This window comes from Myotis davidii, unplaced genomic scaffold (genome assembly GCF_000327345.1).
Source record: "Myotis davidii unplaced genomic scaffold, ASM32734v1 scaffold161, whole genome shotgun sequence".
Classification (NCBI taxonomy): Eukaryota; Metazoa; Chordata; class Mammalia; order Chiroptera; family Vespertilionidae; genus Myotis; species Myotis davidii.
This window is the reverse complement of record NW_006291567.1, coordinates 1,298,357-1,318,977: the sequence shown is the minus strand read 5'-3', so window position 1 is coordinate 1,318,977 and position 20,621 is coordinate 1,298,357. Positions and strand designations below refer to the sequence as shown.

Below are 20,621 nucleotides of genomic sequence, written 5' to 3'. Positions count from 1 at the left end.
ATTTCACTTCAGCACTGCGCCTCCTCTGAGTCTGGGTATGATATTCTCTTTCCTCCTAGTTGTAGAATTTCCACTCAGCCAGCCTTCCTGTGGTTCTGGATGATGTCCATTCTGTCCTTTTGTTGTATCTCTGAAGTGGTTGTTCTAGGCAGCAATCTCCGGCGTTAACCTATGCCGCCATCTTGGTTTCTCCTGATGCAGCATTTCTAATTCTGACTATAGATTCCATATATTCTATTTCTACCGACAAAGCTTATCACAGAAATCATACCCAAACATAAGTGACTACATAAACAGCATATTACATACTTTAAGAAAATGTGTATATAGAAATTTTTGTACTTTTTTATTTTTTATTCTTTATTGATTAAGATTACATGTGTTCTTACCCCCCCAGTGTCCCCCAGTTTTTACCCTCACCCCCCTAGTGTCTGTGTCCATTGGTTATGCTTATACGCATGCATACAAGTCCTTTGGTTGATCTCCCCCCCGTCCCCCCCCACCCTCCCCTGTCTTCTCTCTGAGGTTTGATGGTCTGATCGATGCTTCCCTGTCTCTGGATCTTTTTTTATTCATCAGTTTATGTTGTTCATTATATTCCACAAATGAGTGAGATCATGTGATATTTCTTTTTCTCTGATTGACTTATTTCGCTTAGCATAATGTTCTCCAGGTCCATTGGATAACTTTCTTAAATTATGCAGTGATTAATGTGATGTACCTCCATGCAGAATTTACTATGGTCTAGGAGTAAATAAAACTAGACATTAACTTACCTGTTGGGGTCCAACCCCAACAGGTCCAGGGGTTCCCAAAGGTGTGGACGGAGTCGGGGAAGAATGAAGGACACGAAGACAGAGTTCAGTTGATCATCATAGCCAGGTTCGTCTTTATTATCCTGTTACATCTGTATTTATACCAGTTGATTTTAATCCTATCCATTCTATGCCAAAGGTTAGGGTGTTTCTTATCTCCATTCCAAGGTTACTCTATTGTTCTATTAAGCTACAAGGAAGTAACTGAAGGAGATTATCCTAAGTAAAGATTATGTAGTTTAAGCGTGATTGTTTGTAGTTAAAGTGATTAACTACCCGCCTGGCACTTAGTTAAGGGGTTTCACTGATTCCCTTCCTTAGTCCTAAACAACCTTTCTCGGAGAGGTGCCCTTGGTTAAAACACATAGCACTAAGAAGGGGAGCAAACATATTAAGAACAGTATGCCATAGATGTCAAGTCCCTTGAAACATAAGCTGTGTAGATGTTTCTTCCCTGTAGCGACTGTGTCAAGCAGCAAAGGTGGACCGGCTTCCGGCAAATTCCCCCATTTTTATTTTTTAAATGAACGCGCGTGTAAATCAGTGGCCACCTCTTGGATTGGGTTGTTTAAGACTGGGAAGAAGACTTGTTTGTGACTTTGCCAACAAGTCAGTCCGAGGCTTAACCCTATATCAGCTCCCCACACTTATCGTCAATTAAATCTCTTTTTGAATCTGAATATGTATTCTTACTAGAACTCTCATATATTCTTCTGCATCTAAGAGCTGGGATCATTGCTTCTTTTCATTACTGCTTTGCTCACATTGAGTACTTCTTCAAGAGTCCATTTTGCAGCCATAATAAATAACTGATGACCTTTGTCATTACCTGACATTTCCATCCAGTATAGAAACATTTTCAGTTTCCTGATCTCATTCTTTAAACTCTGCTATACACATATACACCCTTTTTGGCTTTTACCCAGCCTACATTCTTAGGCTTTGGTCTATGTATCAATGTATATTATCATATGAGCTATATTTTTCAATAAGCTTGAAATTCAGGAATGAAACCAAGAATGAAGACTACTACATATTAGCTTTTAAATTTTCAAGTGAATTTTAGTGACTAGATTCATTTTGGACTAGAAGCTGTGCTATATAAAAATGAGACATGTTTTAGTATCCTTGTGTCCCTGAGATACAAAACCTCTATATCTTGGTCCCCATAGTCATGAAGCCTTTCTCTGGTTGGGATCCAGTAGAAACCTGTTTCTTGATCATTTTTCAAATTTTTGTCAAGAATAAAATATAGAAAGTGATGGGGTATGTTGTTGTTTCTGAAGCTGGTTCATGATCTTCATAAAGGTGAAAACCCAGAACTGGATCCTGGATTCCAGTCAGAGTATCTACCCATTGTCTTGCTACAGGGACTTCAGGCAAGGAAGTTCCCAGAGAACCACATGTCAGCATCCAAAACAGAAACCAACAAATATTTCTCTTAGCAGATTCAAGTCTTTGACTTTAAAGAAAGGAATTCCATCTTTGACAGGAGAGGGTCCATTCTGAACCAATTTGCTGAAAACAGCCAGTTAGCTAAATTTAGTTATTCCTTTGGCATATTAACTTTAATTGACTGGAACTAATTTTGTTTTTCATCACTATATACTAAAGAATGTTGAATTTGTCTCTGCTCCAGCTTCCTATAGCTAGTTTGAGATTGAGAGGTAAAGAGAGGAAACATAAGGGAGCCTACGATTTCTTTACAGTGAAGAATACTTATAAATGTATTTAAAAGAACATATTCTCAAGCAATGTATTCAATTTTTGTCTGCCCTAAGTTTTTGATACTGTACCTAGGACTGAGGTAAAAAGAAAAAAAGAATATACTGATAAGAATTCTTCCTGTTCAAAGTTATGTTCATATGACCAGACTTTCCTTTTCCCTGTGATTCAGACTCCAACCATGCAGCGATAAACTGAATAATCTTTAAAATGCTGTTATGGAGACAAAATGACAACATACAACTCCATTTGATATAGCGCCCATTTAGTCAATTAGCTCTTTTTCAAAATGGCCTTCGACAAACTAACTTGCCTCCTAGGTAACCTCATTAGACACAACCAAGTATCCTAAATGAAGCCATTTCACCATTGTTGCCGAGAGCAATCTTCATGCTGTTAATTAAAGTTAATAGAATTACTTTAGGGATTAATGATTGCATTGTGTTTTGGGAAAAAAGAACTTCTTAAATGTTCTGAGGAAATATTTCAAATACTGGCCACTCCTGTGACACTCCTCACCTCCTCATATTGGCACCACCTCTATCTCCTTCAGTAGAGTCTCAGATTGTGGGACCAATTTTAAACCCAAAGGAGGATGCTTCTCAGGAACATTCTCTGTCTTGCCCCTTATCAGTCTGAAGTAAAACAGACAATTTGACTTAAGGACACAAAGCACAACAGGAAAAATAAGGGGAGTGGGATCTTAAAGGACACCAGACATTATGCATCCTGCTGTGTACAGTTTGTTTACATAATCTGCTTCAGATTTGGTTTGGGAGATCTTACCCGCCAAATCTAGAGTCTCTCACCGCCTTCCTTAATACTCAACAATACTCTTTGAAGCTGCTGAGTATTGTCGAAGGAGAGATTGCTCAGAGACCTCTTGTGGTTGAGGCCAGCTTTCCCTATTTGTGGCTCCCATATGCTAATCAGCTCCCCCAGAAATCCCAAATCCTGTCCTTCTTGAAATCCTACTGTTCAGTGGTAAAGGAGCAGACACTTGGAGGGGATCCATATCTAGGGCTCATGTGGGCCAATGGCAACATGTGTTAAAGAGATAAGCTTGAAAGAATAAGAGGAAAATGAGAGAAATCATAAAGCGATTCTCATGAGACAGAATAAACCTTGCTTTAACTTCAAAGTCACAGTGTGCCTACTGTTTGCCAAAGAATGTTACTGTTATGGTCATCTCAATCTGGGCTGTCCTTCTATTTCCATGCCACACCTCCAGGGAAAGGGCCTGAAATGTTTTCTCTTTGTGTGTGAAAGTTTTCAAACTTAAAAGAATTAACTGAAAACTTATGGTTTAAATGTATTTTTATTGATTTCAGAGAGGAAGGGAGAGGGAGAGAGATAGAAACATCAATTATGAGAGAGAATCATTGATTGGCTGCCTCCTGCATGCCCCACACTGGGGATCGAGCCTGCAACCCAGGCATGTGCCCTGAGCGGGAATTGAATCATGATTTCCTGGTTCTTAGGTTGACAATCAACCACTGAGTCATGCCAGCTAGGCTGCAAATTTGTTGATTTTAATATTTTGGTCAATTTTAACATATAAATACAAGACAATTAAATAAATTGGAGAAGAAATATTGCAAAGGCAAATCAGCACTCATAGAAGTATACTGTATTATTACTATCGTTAATCTGGGATACAACATTCACTTGAAATATATGCGAGGGAACCTTAGTGAAAGACTCAACTGAAAGGTTTTGATTAACTAAAGAGTTTTGAAATGCTCCTAATAAGAACACACTTGAGGCACTGCTCACACAGCTGTAGGTGGGAAACAAGATAGACCCTCTATAACTAGGAGCAATCAGGGTTTGATACATATGGAAATAATAGCATTGCAGGATAGTTCACCATTCCCAATAGCTATTCCCCCTTGTCACTATACACTCTTTGAGACTAGAGCTCTTATTAAAAAATAACTATAGCTCTGCCTGGGCCACAGTGTACCCGTCATAACAATCAACAAAGTACCATGCAATTGCTTTTTAAAGAACAATATGATTTTTTTCTTTATATACATCTCTTTTAAAAAGTAATCCCTATGCTACTCCCCTTTTCTGAAAGGCTCTGGGGATTTGAGAAGAGGCAATGTATGTATCTCCTCCCCATTCACAATTTTCCTGACATATGGTCTAGATCAGCCGTGGGCAAACTACGGCCTGCGGGCCAGATCCGGCCCGTTTGAAATGAATACAACTAAAAAAAAAAACCCAACAATACCCTTTTATGTAGTGATGTTTACTTTGAATTTATATTAGTTCACACGAACACTCCATCCATGCTTTTGTTCTGGCCCTCTGGTCCAGTTTAAGAACCCATTGTGGCCCTCGAGTCAAAAAGTTTGCCCACCTCTGGCCCAGATTATACTTCCATACCTCTCTGTGGCCATGGTATTAAGCTAAACATCTTGTGCAGATTCCATAATTTAATGATTAGGGATAAGGCCAGGAGATGGGTTATTGGATGCCATGTTTCCAGGTATATACAATTTACACCCTGTACAAGGGTGCACTCTAGTGGGTGAGTCGGGCTAAAATATGGCCCCACTCTGCCAAACCATGAGCCCATGGGGCTGTGCCTGTCTAGTGGGGTACCTTTTTTTTTTTAACTTGCTCAAAGGCATTGTATAAGCTAATTGTGGCACCATCTGTTTACATTTTTTCCCAGTCTGGCTGGCATCATTATTTTTTGATTTGAATGAAGTTCTGTATTTCACATCCCATGTAATCTCCAAAAGGAGTTTTACAACTCAGTGAATGAGCAAGAAATTTTTTGAGTTATCTTATCACATTTGACACAACAACACAACCATGATTCTACAAAGAAATAAATTTACACACTAGAAAATAAATACAAAAAATGTAGAAGTAAGATTGCTGATGTGTGGGTCACTAGAATTTAGCTTATTTACAACAAAGGCATGCACAATTAAACTCACCAACTGGCTGAAGTCAACAGTTGCTTTACATGATGTTATCAAAGACAACATAACTTAACCTCTTTACTAGTAAAATGTGGCTGGAAGTGAACTACTTATATTTTCTTTAAACGAATCTTTAGTAAGTTGTTTAAAATCAATCTTCTTTTAAAATGAAGGATAAGAAACCAAGTTGCAAATGTCTCAAAATGTCTTGGCTTTCTCTTCCAATTGTAACCACTGCCCTCAATTAGCTTATGCTCCTCCAGAAGTTGCTGAGTATAAAATTAGTTGATTTTCATACATCTCACATTGTGGAAAAGGTAAAAATGGACATTTTCACACTATCAAGCATCATGCTTTGATTTCGGAGAAAAGAATCACATTTGCTCAATAAAGTGTAAGCTTCCTCGTTTTGAAGTCCTTCTGAGAGCGATACGACTTTTACCATTACAGGAATCTTCTTTCTCATTAAACATGTGCTGTTTTCCAGTGAAGTCATGAAGGCACACATCTCCATTCTGCACACTGAAAGAAACACCATTCTTCTCTGTAGGAGCATTCCCTATATAATGAAAACCAAAATCGGTGTCATAAAGTATCCACAGAAATGGATATTTTTAAAAATACACACTTTATTCTTAAGTATATATACACACACATAGAACGTTTTAAAAATGTTCATGATATATTATTTTTTTAAAATATATTTTATTGATTTTTTACAGAGAGGAAGGGAGAGGGGTAGAGAGTTAGAAACATAGATGAGAGAGAAACATCGATCAGCTGCCTCCTGCACACCTCCCAATGGGGATGTGCCTGCAACCAAGGTACATGCCCTTGACTGGAATCGAACCTGGGACCTTTCAGTTCGCAGGCCGATGCTCTATCCACTGAGCCAAACCAGTCACGGCCACGATATATTATTATATTGTATTTACTTTCATTCCTCCCCTAAGGCCACTCAAAGTAAGCAAAACAGATTGGAGAATGTTTCCTCTATGGCTGTTTTTAAAAATGAAATGCTCAAAGTATGAAGCAAAACAATATATTTGATTTTAAAGGGCCCATTTCCTAACTCTGGTTGAACACCTATTGACTTCAAGTGGTAGCATATATTTAATATAACCTAATATAATATTCTGATCTACCCCAAAAGGTTAAGGTTAACAGAGATCCCTATATGTCCTCTTACAAGGTTCTTGGTTCCCTAACTTCCTATAAAATAAAACTTTGTATCAGAGAAATCCAGAGCGACAACAGTTATGGCAAGAAAAAAAAACTCATTTCTTGTAAACTAAACCAGCCCCTTTGACTGACCCCAGGATAGGACTGATTCCCAAGGGGAAACCACCAATTCCAACAATAGAGTCTAGGCCAGGGAGCAGCTGGGCATTCAGAAACTGTGCTTTGGATCTGGGCCTCCCCGACCCCAGGATGATCCTGAATTGTGTGTGGGGGGACGAGCGGGCATGCACAGCAGCTGAGACGCTCTGGCTACTTGATATTTTCCTTTGACCAATATACCATTAGAAGACAATGTAGAAAGCTGAATAATAAGCCAATTTGTTAGTTCATGCCATAATTATAATAATGATGGCAGTGCTGAGAACGTTATAAGTATTATGTCATTTATTACCATACTGGATAGTGCAATTATTATCTCCATCTCAAGGTAATGATGAAACTAAGGTTTCAAAATTTAAACTAGAGGCCAAGTGCACGAAATTCATGCACTGGTAGGGTCCCTAGCGGCTGCCGGCTGCCAGCTGGGTACTCCTTCCCTTCCCCTGGCCACCTGCCAGTGCCCTTACCCCAGCTGGCCTGCCCCCCGGAAGAACTCTGGTTGAGGGAACAATTTGCATACTATGCTTTTATTATATAGGATTGCCAGTGTATGTCATATATACCAGTCAGTCGGTTGGACGGTCGGACGGATGTATGGTTGGTCACTTAGCCTTTAATATATATATAGATAGTTCTCAGTGATGGGGTGGGGTAGGAGTGGGGTGGGATTTTACTGGCCCACCCCGCACAGAGGACATTTCTCAATGTCTAAAGACATTTTTAGTTGTTACAACTGGGGGTTAGTGGGGAGGGTTCTGCTGGTATTGGGTGGGTGGAGCCAGGGATGTTGGTAAACATCCCAGAATGCACAGGCCAAGCCCCCCCACAACAAGGACTTATCTAGCTCCAAATGTCAATTGTGCCAAGGTTGAGAAACCTCAACTTAGAGGCATCTTCAGGGAGGTTGGAAAACTATTTGGTAGGTGTATGTACAAACTTACAAATTTATTTGAATTAATCATGAAAATAACTAATATCCTAAAACAATGAATAAAGGCAAAATCTCCAGGGAAGAAGAAAGTATACAGGCATCATTTAAGTTATTATAAAAATGCAAAAGATATATTAAGAAGCCAAAGAAGACAAACTTTTGTGAGTAATAACCAATACAGTCTTATGAAAGGAAGAAAATGTAACGGAAGTTTTAGCTAGAAGTGTCAGAATTAATGAGTAATCCAGGTGCAGCAGCAATAATCTGTTCATATGTTGGTGACATATTGTCACCAATACTGGTTATAGTATTGATATATTTGTGGGGATTTGGGCACTGTAACAAGGCAGCCACACTTGGAAAATAATGAACAAACATGATAAGTGAAAAATAGGAAGGTTTAAAAGGGTCAAAGATGTGTATGACTATAGATAAAGTAAAAATTGATATAATTTTATCAACTATTTTAGGTACTACCTGCTCAGATTTAACACAGAAGTCTTTGGGTAATACTTAAATCAGGATTTTCAATGTTAAAACTTTTAGGTCGTCATCAATTCCCATCACAAAAAAACCCACACAACTGAATCTTTAAAAAAAACAGTTGTCCAGGTATTTGCTCTAAAGTGAATACATTTGGATTAATAATCTTTCTATTTTATAAGGTAACCACACTTTGACCCACTAACCATATAGGTAATTGTTCACTTTGCTTAGCAAAAATGTCATTATAAGATAATACTTTAATAAAACAAACTCTAGATTGAGAAATACTATATTGAGAAATACATACCATTCCCGCTCACAAGTCCTGAGCAATCATTATTCACTAGCAGTGTGGTGGAGTGGGTGGAGTTACTGTTTGACTGTAGGGAATTTGAAGAGCTGGACACTCCTTGGTTTACAGTCTGTTTCTTTAAACCATTAGTAGCAGTTTTACTCCAGTCTGTAGTCGAATAAGCATTATGGAAAAACAGTTTGGAATGTTGAAGCTCAAAGGCAAGAGACAGATCACAGTGTAACTTGTTCTAGCAACTGATCTCCCACTTCCAGATCTTACAGAGAAGTCATATATTTCACAAGTTGGTGTGATAACATGTATTTGCATTTAAGGCTATATATATTTGTCCTTTAAATGACTGCCTGGTTAAAAGTAACATATATTCTCATGGAATTAAAGGCCAAGTTAATTTGATTATGTCTATATATATCCACTGAATTAGCTAGTACTTCAGAGACAAGGACTGTCTTAAGAACATATGGACCGTGTTGTGATGACTCATGGTTCTTAAATCCCTGCAAATGACTAAACTACATTTACTGCCATTTTCTAAATATAGATCTTGTGCAACCAGATTTTGCAATACAACAAAGGTAGTATTCATGGGTGGTAATCATGCAAAAGGAATTTAGTTTTCAGACAGTAGTTAATTTTTCTTATTTTCCTAAAAATGACCTATTTGCTCTACAAGCCAACAGGACCTAAAAATATAACTTCAAAATAACCACATGTACGCTATCAGCAAACAACCAAATGTATGCTAAAGTTTATATACAAGGTTGAGTCAAGACTTAAAAAGTTATGAAGGTAAAAAAATTACTTTGAGTAAATGGGAAACATTAGCTCAAAAGGAAATAAATTCTAAAATTTTCACTGTTGTTTCAATCAAGAAAAAGCCAGACATTAATTCTATTGCTCACTAAGTTCCCAGATATGAGTAATTATTTTTTAATTTTTTAGGTTTTTTTGCCCCTAATGTGCACAATCAATATTTTCTATTGTGCATGTTCCATTCATTGATTTCCATATTCGATAGCCGTTTGGCATATATTGCTTTGAATCTTAACTTATACAATTTTTTCCTCAAGATTTAGAAGGATAAAAAGTAAAGTAAATCATTACCAGAATTTTCAGCCAGCCGTAACTTTCCACAACAAAGATACCGCCTCCATTGCTTTCTGACATTCTCTTTTGCTACACAGTAAAAGATGAATATGAAAAACCCTATGGGGGGGAAAAAGACCCATAACACAATGAATTCCAAAGTAAGACCTTAATGTCATGAGCTTCCTTTGCACGAAAGATAAATTCTTTGACAGCTATAGGCAAAGTGAAATTTACAAACTGAAAAAAAAAATCAAAAGTCCTGGGTAAGTTTGCTTATCAAAAGGCACCCTGGGACACTTTCTATATATGATAAAATATATTTATAAAAGGAATGATGATTCTGCATTTCTAAAATCACTGCCTCTCCTCTCACATTCCATCTGTGGCCTTTTTTTTTATCTTTGGAAGTACAAGCTATCTACCTAGGATGCCTGCTGGGACCTAGACTCCTTACCTCCCCACCCCTCCATAATTATAATTGACTTCTAAGCTCTGTCAAATGCTATCTCCACCATAGGTCTCAGATCCCTTGCTCCTCCTTTCAAGCCCTTGCCTGGTCTTCCCCCTCTTCCTCCGAAGCCTGGGGCACTGCAGCATTATCACCCTGCCTTCCTCTAACCTGCTCAAGGAAATTTTCCACTGCTATCCTGGTTAAGAAGAAAACAACACTCCAATCTTGAACAGGCCCTCAGGCTCCACCTCCTACCTACCTCTGTCCTAGTCTTTCAGTCACAGGGCTCATCACACAGCCCCATTACTGTGACTCCTCAATGCTTTCCCCAATAAATATTTGCTGAATGAAGAGGAAAATTTGTAGTTCTCCGTCTCCCCAAACCCCAATCTATCTACTTTAAAAATCTTCATTTTAAAACATCAGGTATGCCTTCAAGACTGATATCTTGAATACTGCATGCACACCTTTGTTCATTTGCCACCCTAGGTGGCTACTCTTGGTTGCCTTAGGGGAGAAATAGCATGTATGTAAGAGATCAAAATGGGGTTACCCAAGTCCCAAATCAGGGCCTATACCTATTTCTCCTTTAATCAACACCAAAGCCCTGCAAATTAGGTTCCCTTTTATAAATGAAACTGTATCTCTTCTATCCCTTCATATTCTAATGAAAAGTCATTCTGGGGAAATGAGAAAGGCAGGTTCATTTTCCCTTCTATGCATGGGCTGATGCTCTAACCACTGAGAACACTGGCCAGGGCAGCCATTCCTTTTAATTTTTTGAGGAAACTCCATACTGTTTTCTACAGTGGATGCAGTAGTCTGCATTCCCACCAGCAGTGTACTAGGGTTCTCTTTTTCCCACATTCTTGCCAGCACTTCTTGTTTATTTTATTTTTTTCTCTTAAAGTGTCTCTTATAGTATGTCATTGTTGGCAAATAAAACATTTCTATTTAATAGTATGTAGTGCAACACCTAGATATACCAGTTCAGGAACTGGTACATTGTAGGTTAAAATTAATAACTGTATGTGAACAACCAGCATATTAACTGGCTCTCTCCAAATAAAATAAGAACCAACAGCTAAATTAGGCATTTGAATTCATTCTCAGGTTGGGGTTTCTTTGAAAACAAGCAAATTGATCTCTTGCCTAAGAACTACAGGAGAATGCAATGGGAGCTAAAAGTAGCAGGAAAAGATGAAAACAAGCTAATAAGAATGCAATTAAAAGGCATCCCGACAGAGGCTTTGGAATAAAAGGGAACCAAGGGCTATGGATTATTGTTATGTAATGTAAACCTATTAGGCTGCTTGGCTTTTAATGCCAAAGCACTGTACTTCCATTAAAAATTAATCAGAGCTGCTAAGTCTTTTGTAACACTGGTCTAAAAGAATTAGTAATTTTCTTTTCCAAAGAATATAGCTAAGAGGGTTTGAAATGACTACAGCTGGGCTTCATTAACAAATGGGAAGCTCTGAAGTAAGGGTGACACATCAAGTCTGACCCTTTCCTGCTGCATGTCCCAGCGGAGCAATGTCTCAGGATTAGCCACTGGGTCAGGCTGCTGCCACTTGGGTCTGTATATTGACTCCATATTTATAATTGTCTCCCAAACACAGCCCAAGGAGGTCAGAGTGGTGAGACCTCACAGGAACATTTATGGCACGTGTAGTTTTCTTTATGGATGTTCTATTTCAATTAAAAAAAATTTTAAAAAAGTAAGAAACCAAGTGAAGAGTAATTGACTCTCAGAAAGAGTTCCTGGCAGGTTCCCTTCAGTATATTTTCTTTGAGGGGATGATGGAAAAGGTGGGGAAAAGTACCACTTGTTGAATTAAATCAACATCTCTCTTCCAAGGATCTCAAAGTGCCCTTTCAAGAATATATCTTAAGCAACTAAATAAACTACTTTGATACTCTTTTAGTAGTGATATTTTCAAAAAAATATATTTTATTTATTTTTTAACAGAAAGGAAGGGAGAGGGATAGTCAGAAACATTGATCAGCTGCCTCCTGCACACCTCCCATTGGGGATGTGCCTGCAACCAAGGTACATGCCCTTGACCGGAATCGAACCCAGGACCCTTCAGTCCACAGGCCAACACTCTATCCACTGAGCCATACCAGTCAGGACAGTAGTGATATTTTTAAGTTCAACTGGGATCATTCAGTGCAGATTTACTACTGTAGAGCTTACCTTGTAAAGTGTTAAAGATGGCAAAGAGATACATGAAGGTGACATTAACTGGTCCCCAGGCAAAGAAGGCAAAACCCCAAGTAATTCCCAGTAAAAATGTAAGGCCAGCAACACTCCGCAGGTCTTGAATACTGGTTTTTCGCTGGGCTCCCAGTTGCTTCTTCTTTTTAATTCGACAGAGTTGGATCAGGACCACAATGAACATGCTGACATTCAGCAGAAATATTACACAGAAATATCCCACAACTGTAATATAGAATACAGCATTGCTGTTGATCCAGCAACTGTAATTTGGAGGAGGAAACAGGGAAAAACATATTATCATGCTGAAATATGGTTCAAAATGCTACAGTGAATTTATATCAGTTTATTGAAACATTTCTACAAGTAAAAAAGAGAAAAGAAAATGATAAAACCACGTTCTCCACAATCATTTATACCTCTAGGGAAAAAACCTAAAATAGTTTATTTTAGGACACTTGGTAGCTGAAGGTATTTAAATATTGTTCTTTGATAACATTCAGGATTTTACTCCCTTTAAATGCTAGTGACTTTATTTCATGAATCTTTACTAACATAATGTAATTGGTATTTCATTTTTATCAGAGGCTTATAAAAGTATTTTCAAAATACTTCCTTCTAATTTTTTTGTTTTAATGCTTAACTAGTAGCATGTCATTTCCAACTAGTTTAACTTTATATATATATAATCTGCAAAGGTTGCTGTAAATATTACTGGATTTTATTAGCATGAGAGCTGGAGTCAATATGCTGATTAGATCCTCCACTTTCTTGGGGAATTCTGTTTTCCACTTCACTAAATATTCCCTTGGGGGCTTTGTACTCACAAGTCATCGGATGAGCCACTAGGGAATTTCCCATAGGATCCAAGCCCATAGTTATCTGGGGATATAGTCAGGACAATGGTCACAATCACGGCTGGTACTCCTGGAAGATGGGAAACATTGGTCACACATAGTTCCAATAACCAAAAGTGGTGAGAAGAAAGAATGGGGATCACAGTGTATTTTCTTCTGGCAAAAGGGACTGATGAACTGTTCACCAAATCCAGTTTCTCTTCCTCCTTGGCACACAGCTGGACGTCTCCCAGCCTCCCTTGCAGCTAGGTGTATGTGGCCACTTGACTAGGTCTTGGCTTATGGAATATGGACAAAAGTGATCTGCTTCACCTCTAGGCCTGTTGCATAAAAGCCTCCTGTGACAACTTCCACTCTCTTCTCCCAAATTCAGGGCAATCTTGGAAGCCCTGTTTTGAGACAGAGCAGAGTCTCCAGAGGCCTGGATCCTGAATAACTGCAAAACAAGTTAACTGATTCTGCTAACTATACTGTGCATGTGTGAGAAATTATCTTCTCCTGAGATTTCAGGGTTTGTCCACTACAGTGGCTAGTATTACTCTCATCTTATACATGCCTGGAATGTAATTTTAAGTTTCACATGGGAGACAAAGTAGATTCCAAAACATATGCGAAATGTGAGTTATAGTCAACTTATTAGGAATGCCAGGAACTCCTGGCAAATCTTTCATTATGAACACAGAAGACCTTGAATGATTATCTGGAACCCATTGATAGATTGAGGAGCCTAACCTGGTCTATTTGGGGGTAATGACTGTCAATATGCTGGGTTTCTGAAGAGCCCGAAGGCACTTCTATTAAGAGAGTGCTAATGAGAAGGTTCCTCCCAGCTTAAATTGGCTTTTGGCTGGGAAGGAGTCCTCCTCCCCTATACCCCATCACCCTCCACCTGAGCCCATGCAGACACCTCACAAAGACCAGCCTAATATCTAATCTAAGGCTCTGGGATCTAAAAAACAATTCATTTTCACAGACAGGTTGGGGTTCCTTTGTGTGGGCCTCTTTGGATTCATCTTGCTTGGGACTTTCTGAACTTCCTGGACTTGTGTATCTATTTTCTTTGCCAAGTTAGGGAATATTTCTGTCATTAGTTTTAAATTCCTTTCTCTCACTCTTCTTCTGGCACCCACATGATGTGAATGTTGGTATGCTTGCTGTTGTCCCAGCAGTCCCTTAAACTATCCTCACTTGGGGGTGTGTGTGGGGGGGTTATTTTTCTTTTTGCTGTTCTAATTGGGTATTTTCTGCTACCTTATCTTTCAAATTGCTGATGAGATCCTCTGCTTCATCTAATCTAATGTTGATTCCTTCTAGTGTATTCTTCATTTCAATTATTGTATTCTTCATTTCTGACTGGTCCTTTTTTATGTTTCTGTCTCCATTTTTATATTTCCTATTTCTTTGTTGAAATTCTCACTGAGTTGATCTATTCTCCCCCTAAGTTCATTGAGCATTCTCATAACCAGTGTTTTGAACTCTGCATCTGATAGATTGCTTGTCTCCATTGTTTTTAGTTATTTTTCTGGAGTTTTGACCAGTTTTTTCATTTGGGACATGTTTCCTTGTCTCCTCGTTTTTGGCTGCCTCCCTGTGTTTCTATGTATTTGGTAGAGCTGCTACATTTACAAGTCTTGGTAAGGTGGCCTTATGTAGTAGATGTCCTGTGGGGCTCAGTGGTATAGCCTCCCTAGTTATCCTAGTTGTGTACTGCAGGTGTACCCCATGTGGGGGCTGTGTACACCCTCCTGTTGTAGTTGAGCCTTGATTGCTGTTAGCACCTCAACTGGAGGGGTTAACCCTCAGGCCAATTGGTGAGGTCTGGCTGCAACCGCAGTGGAGGATCTACTGTGCAGGAGCTCACTCCACGGAGCAGGACTTGTTTTAGTGCACCCCCTTGAGTGTGTTGCTCACGGAGGTGGTGGGGTGGTGCTCAGGCATGGTCTGAAGCTGTCCACTGGATGTGCTGGCTCTGGGGCCTTTCCAGAAGTGTAGGCCAAGGTTAGCCACTGCCTATGCTCTGGCTAGTGCTACCCAACATGAGCTACAAAGTGATCTGCAGAAGGTTGTCACTTGTACTGGACTTGGAGGTGCCTGAGAGAGGCAAAGCTAAGAACTAGAGGCCAAGCTGCCATTAGTGCAAGGGTTATGGGGCATGTCAAGGTCAGATGCCACTTGTTTGGTGTTTGTGAACCTTTGAGAGGTTTTAGAAAAGTCTGAAGCATGAGCCAAGACAGGCCTTTAGATGGAAAAGCCACTGGAAGCAGCTTGGGTGAGCCCACAAGTTGGGTGGGACAGGGTCTCAGGAAATTACCTGGCTGGGGTGAACAATGTTACCCAGGTTGATGGAGACTCAGATATGGTGCCCACCTCTGCCTATAGGGGGAAGAATCTGAAAGGAAACAATGGCTTTTGCCAGTACTTCTGTCTGGATGGAAAGTTGCTCCTCCAGGCCTCACCCTGAAGCCAGAGAAGTCAATACCTCTCTATGTCCCTGGTGCCTTAAAAGCGAGTTGCTGCCCCTGCACTGGAGGGACCATCTTGTTCCACATCTCTGCCCCTCCTACCAGTCTCAATGTGGCTTCTTTATATCCTTAGTTATAGGACTTCTGTTCAGCTAGACTTCAAGTGGTTCCCAATGATGGTTATTCTGTAGTTTAGTTGTAATTTTGATGTCATGGGAGGAGGTGAGTGCTGCATTTACCTACTCCATCATCTTGACTGGAAGCCCTCCTAAGAATTTTGTGTTCATAAACAATCCAGGGTAAATATATAGGCATTCTAGAAAGAGATTTGACAAGGTTGTTCTTTGGGCAATGCAACATATAAGGAGACTAAAGCTGTTTTAGAAGCCTGCCAAGTATGACCTGTTTCATCATTCTCTATGTGATTAAAAATCACAATACTGAAGATGAAGCAGAGAAAGCTAAGTCAATGTGTAAGCAAATGATACATACCCCAACCGATGATGCAGAATTTAAGGATGTATTTTCGGATGTAAGTATTAAACACTTTGACAAGGGCCAGATACATATGGAATGCTTCTAGGCCCATCCATGTAAATGAGACCAAGAGAAAATAATGCAAAAATACAGCTGCCGAGATGCAGAGGCCTCGTGTGTCATACAGAGCAACCCATGAGTCCAGGAGGAAAACCAGGCTCAGCAGGAGCAGGGCTGCACAAAGCTGGATAAGAATTTTGGAAGGGTAATCCCTCCGGATCTTTCTAAAAGGAAAGGACAATAAAAGAATTAGCATCACATTCTCTTTGTGCATCTATATATGAGTTTTAAGCAATTTAATTTTATTCTTTAGTAAACCCCTATAGTAGTCCCTCCTTACTAATAGGAATACGTTCTAAGACCCCCAGTGGATGCCTGAAGCTTTGGATAGGGCCAAACCTTATATATACTATGTTTTTGCTATAAATACATACCCATGATAAAGTTGAATTTATAAGTTAGGCATAGTAAGAGATTAAAAGATAACTAATAAAATAGAACAATTATTCTATTATGATAATACAGTAATAAAAGTCATGTGACTTTCTATATTTTTCAGTTCAAACTTATTCCTGGATCTGTTAACCATTCCTTACTTGGCTCAGTGTCACTTGTTTCAGGAAATCTCTTGCTAAAGTCTTCATACAGTAGGTTCAATCCTTTCTGGTGCAACATGTTGCCATCAATCAGAACACGTTTTCTGTTCATGTCTTCCACTCACAAATTTAATGCTTTTGCATCTTAACTAAGCACTTATCATGCACTTGTGGCTATACCTGTTATAATTTGAGGCATGAAAGCAAAACTAGCACAAATTGATTTTCCTTCTTCATAATTTCTCAGATAGAAGATTCGTTCTTACTGTAGATCTTAGCAACCTCAGCATACACTTTTTTCTTGACTTATTAAGTTGAAAACTTTTAGGAAGCACTTTACAGCTTCTCTTTTGCATATCTGAATTTCCAACATCACTACTCTTGTGCTTTGGAGTCATTATTAAGTAAAATAGGTGTTACTTGAACACAAGCACTGTGATAACTAAGATGACTACTAAATGACTAATGGGCGGGTAGTGTATACAGTGTGGATATACCAGACAAAGGAATGATTCATTTCCTGGGCAGGATGGAGGAATATGGTCTGATATTTCATCATGTTACTCACTGAGAACACTGAGCATCTTAAAATTTATGAATTGTTTATTTCTGTAATTTTCCATTTAATATTTTTGGACTGGAGTTGACCATGGGTAACTGAAAACTGCAGAAAGCAAAACCGTGGATAAGGGGGGACTGTTGCATGTGGGTAAATTCCCTCTCTTTGAGTATGTCTGTAGGCATTAAAAGCAACAACAAAGGAAAAATCTAAACAGAGTCATTGGTGGAACCATATGGAAAATTTGTGTTTGTATTTCTGTGGAACCTTTTACATGCTGACTGTTGACCCATCCTTTTAAATAGTTTGTAGTGGAATCTACTGAGCAATACCCACCCCTCATTTCTTCCAAACTACTTCTAGAAGCATTGCTACTGCTTCTCATACAATAGGTTGCTATATTCAGATCTTTAAAACATAGCCAGATTTCCCTGTTATCTTATGTTATTAGTGAAAATGAGATCATGGAAAGAAGTGTTTATACTATACCTAAATGAAACAGGCATAGGAAAATACAGCTAATTGATGACATGTGCATATTTATATGTGTGAAATTAGATCTGGTGAAATCATTCTGAGTAATGGTTGGCCTTATGGTAATTTAGTCTCATTAATAATATTTTCAAAGGTCCACTAAAAGATCTGTATTCACAGCTGGATCCTAAGTTTGGCATTTAAAGTAAATTTGTGCATTTCTTGATCAGGGTCCAAAATCTACATTTCAGAACTTACATATGTTTCATTTAATGTAATAAAAATACATATTTTCTTCTTTTCTAACAGAATTTGTTGGAATTCCCCCCCAAAAAAGTGACCAAAGGGACCCTTCTGTAAGCTGAGAAAGAGATGCTATTACTTGGAATATCATTCTTGCTTTGACTTACAAAGCCACACTTATCAAGTATCTATATTTTTCAGTGAAGCTTTACATTCTTTATTCTTCTTCAGCCGACATGTGTTAATATATTAATCTTTTGTGTTTGCTAGGTATAATTTAGAAACACATTACATTAAACATAGCTCTTATTCCATACATGAATCTATAGTCTCTTTCAGATTTAAGCTATTGGGTTTTTGGGTCTTCATCCATCTTTCATTTCACACTTAATGTCAACTAAGTACCAGGCATCATTTTAGGGTACAAATATGATTAAGGCACAACCCCTGTCTTCAGAGAGTGTATAGACTAATGGAAGGAATCAAGTGTATAAAAAGAATCATGAAGTTTTACGTATAGGTGGCTCTACTAGATGGTTGTACAAGATAAGGTAGGCAAAGGAGTGCACTTAATTAATATATTTTGGCAATGGAGGTGAGCATTGTATCATATCATCCAAGTTTCCAGTTGTGGATACTCACTCAAAGGCTATGTAGGTTATAAGAGTAACTGACAGAAAAATTGATGAAAGCCCACAACCAATATATGTGATAAACGTGAGAGCCATCATTTGAGCCGCTGGCAAGGATGTTCGAGATAGGTCCTAGAAAATAAAATATTGTTTTCAAGACCAAATATTTTTAAGTAAATAAAAGAGTCATAACTTACATTGATTGAGTATTCTAAGTGTCCATCCATAGTTCATTCAATAACTGGCAAGGTAGCCACAATTATTATCATTAGGTAAAGATAATGAAATTGAGGCCTAGAAAGATTAAGTAAATTGTCCAAGGTCACACAGCTACGAAGTGGAGGAGCCAGGAACCAAATTCAGGTCTGGCTGACTCCAAAGCCCATGTGCTTGATCAGTGTCTTATGGTATACTAGAGAAGCACTGGGCTAGGAATCTAAAGACTTGAATTCGGCTTTTAGGTCTTATATTTCTTAGTTCTATCACTGTGGACAATCACCTAACAAATGAGTCTTAATTCTGACTTCATTAAAATAACAATAGCAATGCCCCATTATACCTATCTTACAGGACTGTTGGGGAGATTTAAATAAGATAATTTACATCAATGTGTTTTATAAAAATTTAAAGTGCATTGCAAGCTAAACAATTTTATTACCCACTTTAACCTGAATTTCTTAGTCCTCCTAGCTATTTAAATGAGTAAACCTTAAATGTAAAAATAGAATGGGAAAAAATACTTCCATGTTCAAGTATTTTCCTTCAAGTACACTTGCTTATTAGAAGATTAATTTAATTGGTCAATAACTTTACCACAATGTCATATCTGCTGATTTATCAAAGTCCTCTAGAAGATTAGACATTATGGTATGATGCCCAAATACCCCTCAGACCCAGAATCTAAGGCCAGGTAATTTGGGATATTACCAGTAGGACTCCAAAGCTTGTAAGGTGGCTGCAGCTACAGATGGTTTCATTCGGCCTCCTGTCTTTGACGGAGCAGCCATTGGATGACCAGCCTCCTCTTCCACCTGTTGGCATTGGGAAGAGTATTTGTTCCATCAGCAAGGCCACAGCACTAATGACTGCCCTTTCTTCCTTATACCCCTTCCCCGCACCCACTCAAGACTTTGAAAAAGGTATGACTGGAACCTACCATTTCTGCTCAAGTCCCAAAATACGCATCTTACTGTTAAGTCATCCTGCAGTAGAAAGATACATCACAAATAATTAATTTATTGTACTGAAAAAAGAAAAGCAATTGGAAAAATAACTATGATTTTTTTAAAATTTCAGAATCTCATTCTTAATTTTTGGAAACTTCTTATTTTACACTGGTCCCTAGGAGCAACTAGGGAGTCTTATATAGGTCAGCACTTCTTAAACTCAGCAATTGTGCATAAGAATCACCTTGAGGCATCGTTAAAATGCACATTCTGATTCAGTGGGTCTGGAGTGGGGCCTAAGAGTCTGCAGACTCCACTTTGAGTAGCGAGATGATAGATGATGCTCAATGTGAACTGAACTGTTTTTTTTTTTTTTTCTCTTTGGAGGTGAAAATCAGACCTGCAGCCACAGATTGAAATGTACTGAAATTTGGCAGTTGATAAGAGCTTGCTTTTGCATTGTTCCTTTTGGATATTAGGTGGTCAGTTATTAGGCATGTTAAAACCCAATGGAGTGACTAAGTGATTCTAGTCTTACACACTGCCCTGAGTTTTTAGGTTCTGCTGGATCTCCTTTTTTTCAGGCCAAGTCTTCCAGGTATAGTTTGCACAAGGTGTTTCTGGTCAGTGAACAGCCCAGACAGGACTCTCCCACCTGGCTTTGGTCGATGTGCTTTAATGTAACTGTCACGTTTCTTGTCAAGTTCTTGACAGTCAGGTTCGCAACACTTGATGATATGACATAGCTGATCAGAGAGAGGTTCTCCAGAGAAGGGTCCTA

The 20,621-nt window shown here is 38.7% G+C and overlaps 1 protein-coding gene across 3 annotated transcripts in view; it reads right to left on the bottom strand.

The window, feature by feature from the left end:
* Positions 1 to 5,145: 5,145 nt before the first annotated feature.
* The window catches only part of ADGRG2 (adhesion G protein-coupled receptor G2), an 80,064-nt gene continuing 64,588 nt past the window's right edge, over positions 5,146 to 20,621 (bottom strand). For all 3 annotated transcript variants that reach the window (XM_015564878.1, XM_006765124.2, XM_006765126.2), the window contains 10 exons: positions 20,496 to 20,618; positions 19,831 to 19,876; positions 19,602 to 19,705; positions 18,685 to 18,806; positions 16,126 to 16,394; positions 13,142 to 13,241; positions 12,294 to 12,577; positions 9,658 to 9,759; positions 8,548 to 8,700; positions 5,146 to 6,041 (listed from right to left, as the gene is read on the bottom strand). In XM_015564878.1, the coding sequence (XP_015420364.1) occupies positions 5,857 to 6,041; positions 8,548 to 8,700; positions 9,658 to 9,759; positions 12,294 to 12,577; positions 13,142 to 13,241; positions 16,126 to 16,394; positions 18,685 to 18,806; positions 19,602 to 19,705; positions 19,831 to 19,876; positions 20,496 to 20,618 (1,488 nt within the window). In that variant the 3' untranslated portion in view covers positions 5,146 to 5,856. The remainder of the gene's footprint in view (positions 6,042 to 8,547; positions 8,701 to 9,657; positions 9,760 to 12,293; positions 12,578 to 13,141; positions 13,242 to 16,125; positions 16,395 to 18,684; positions 18,807 to 19,601; positions 19,706 to 19,830; positions 19,877 to 20,495; positions 20,619 to 20,621) is intronic.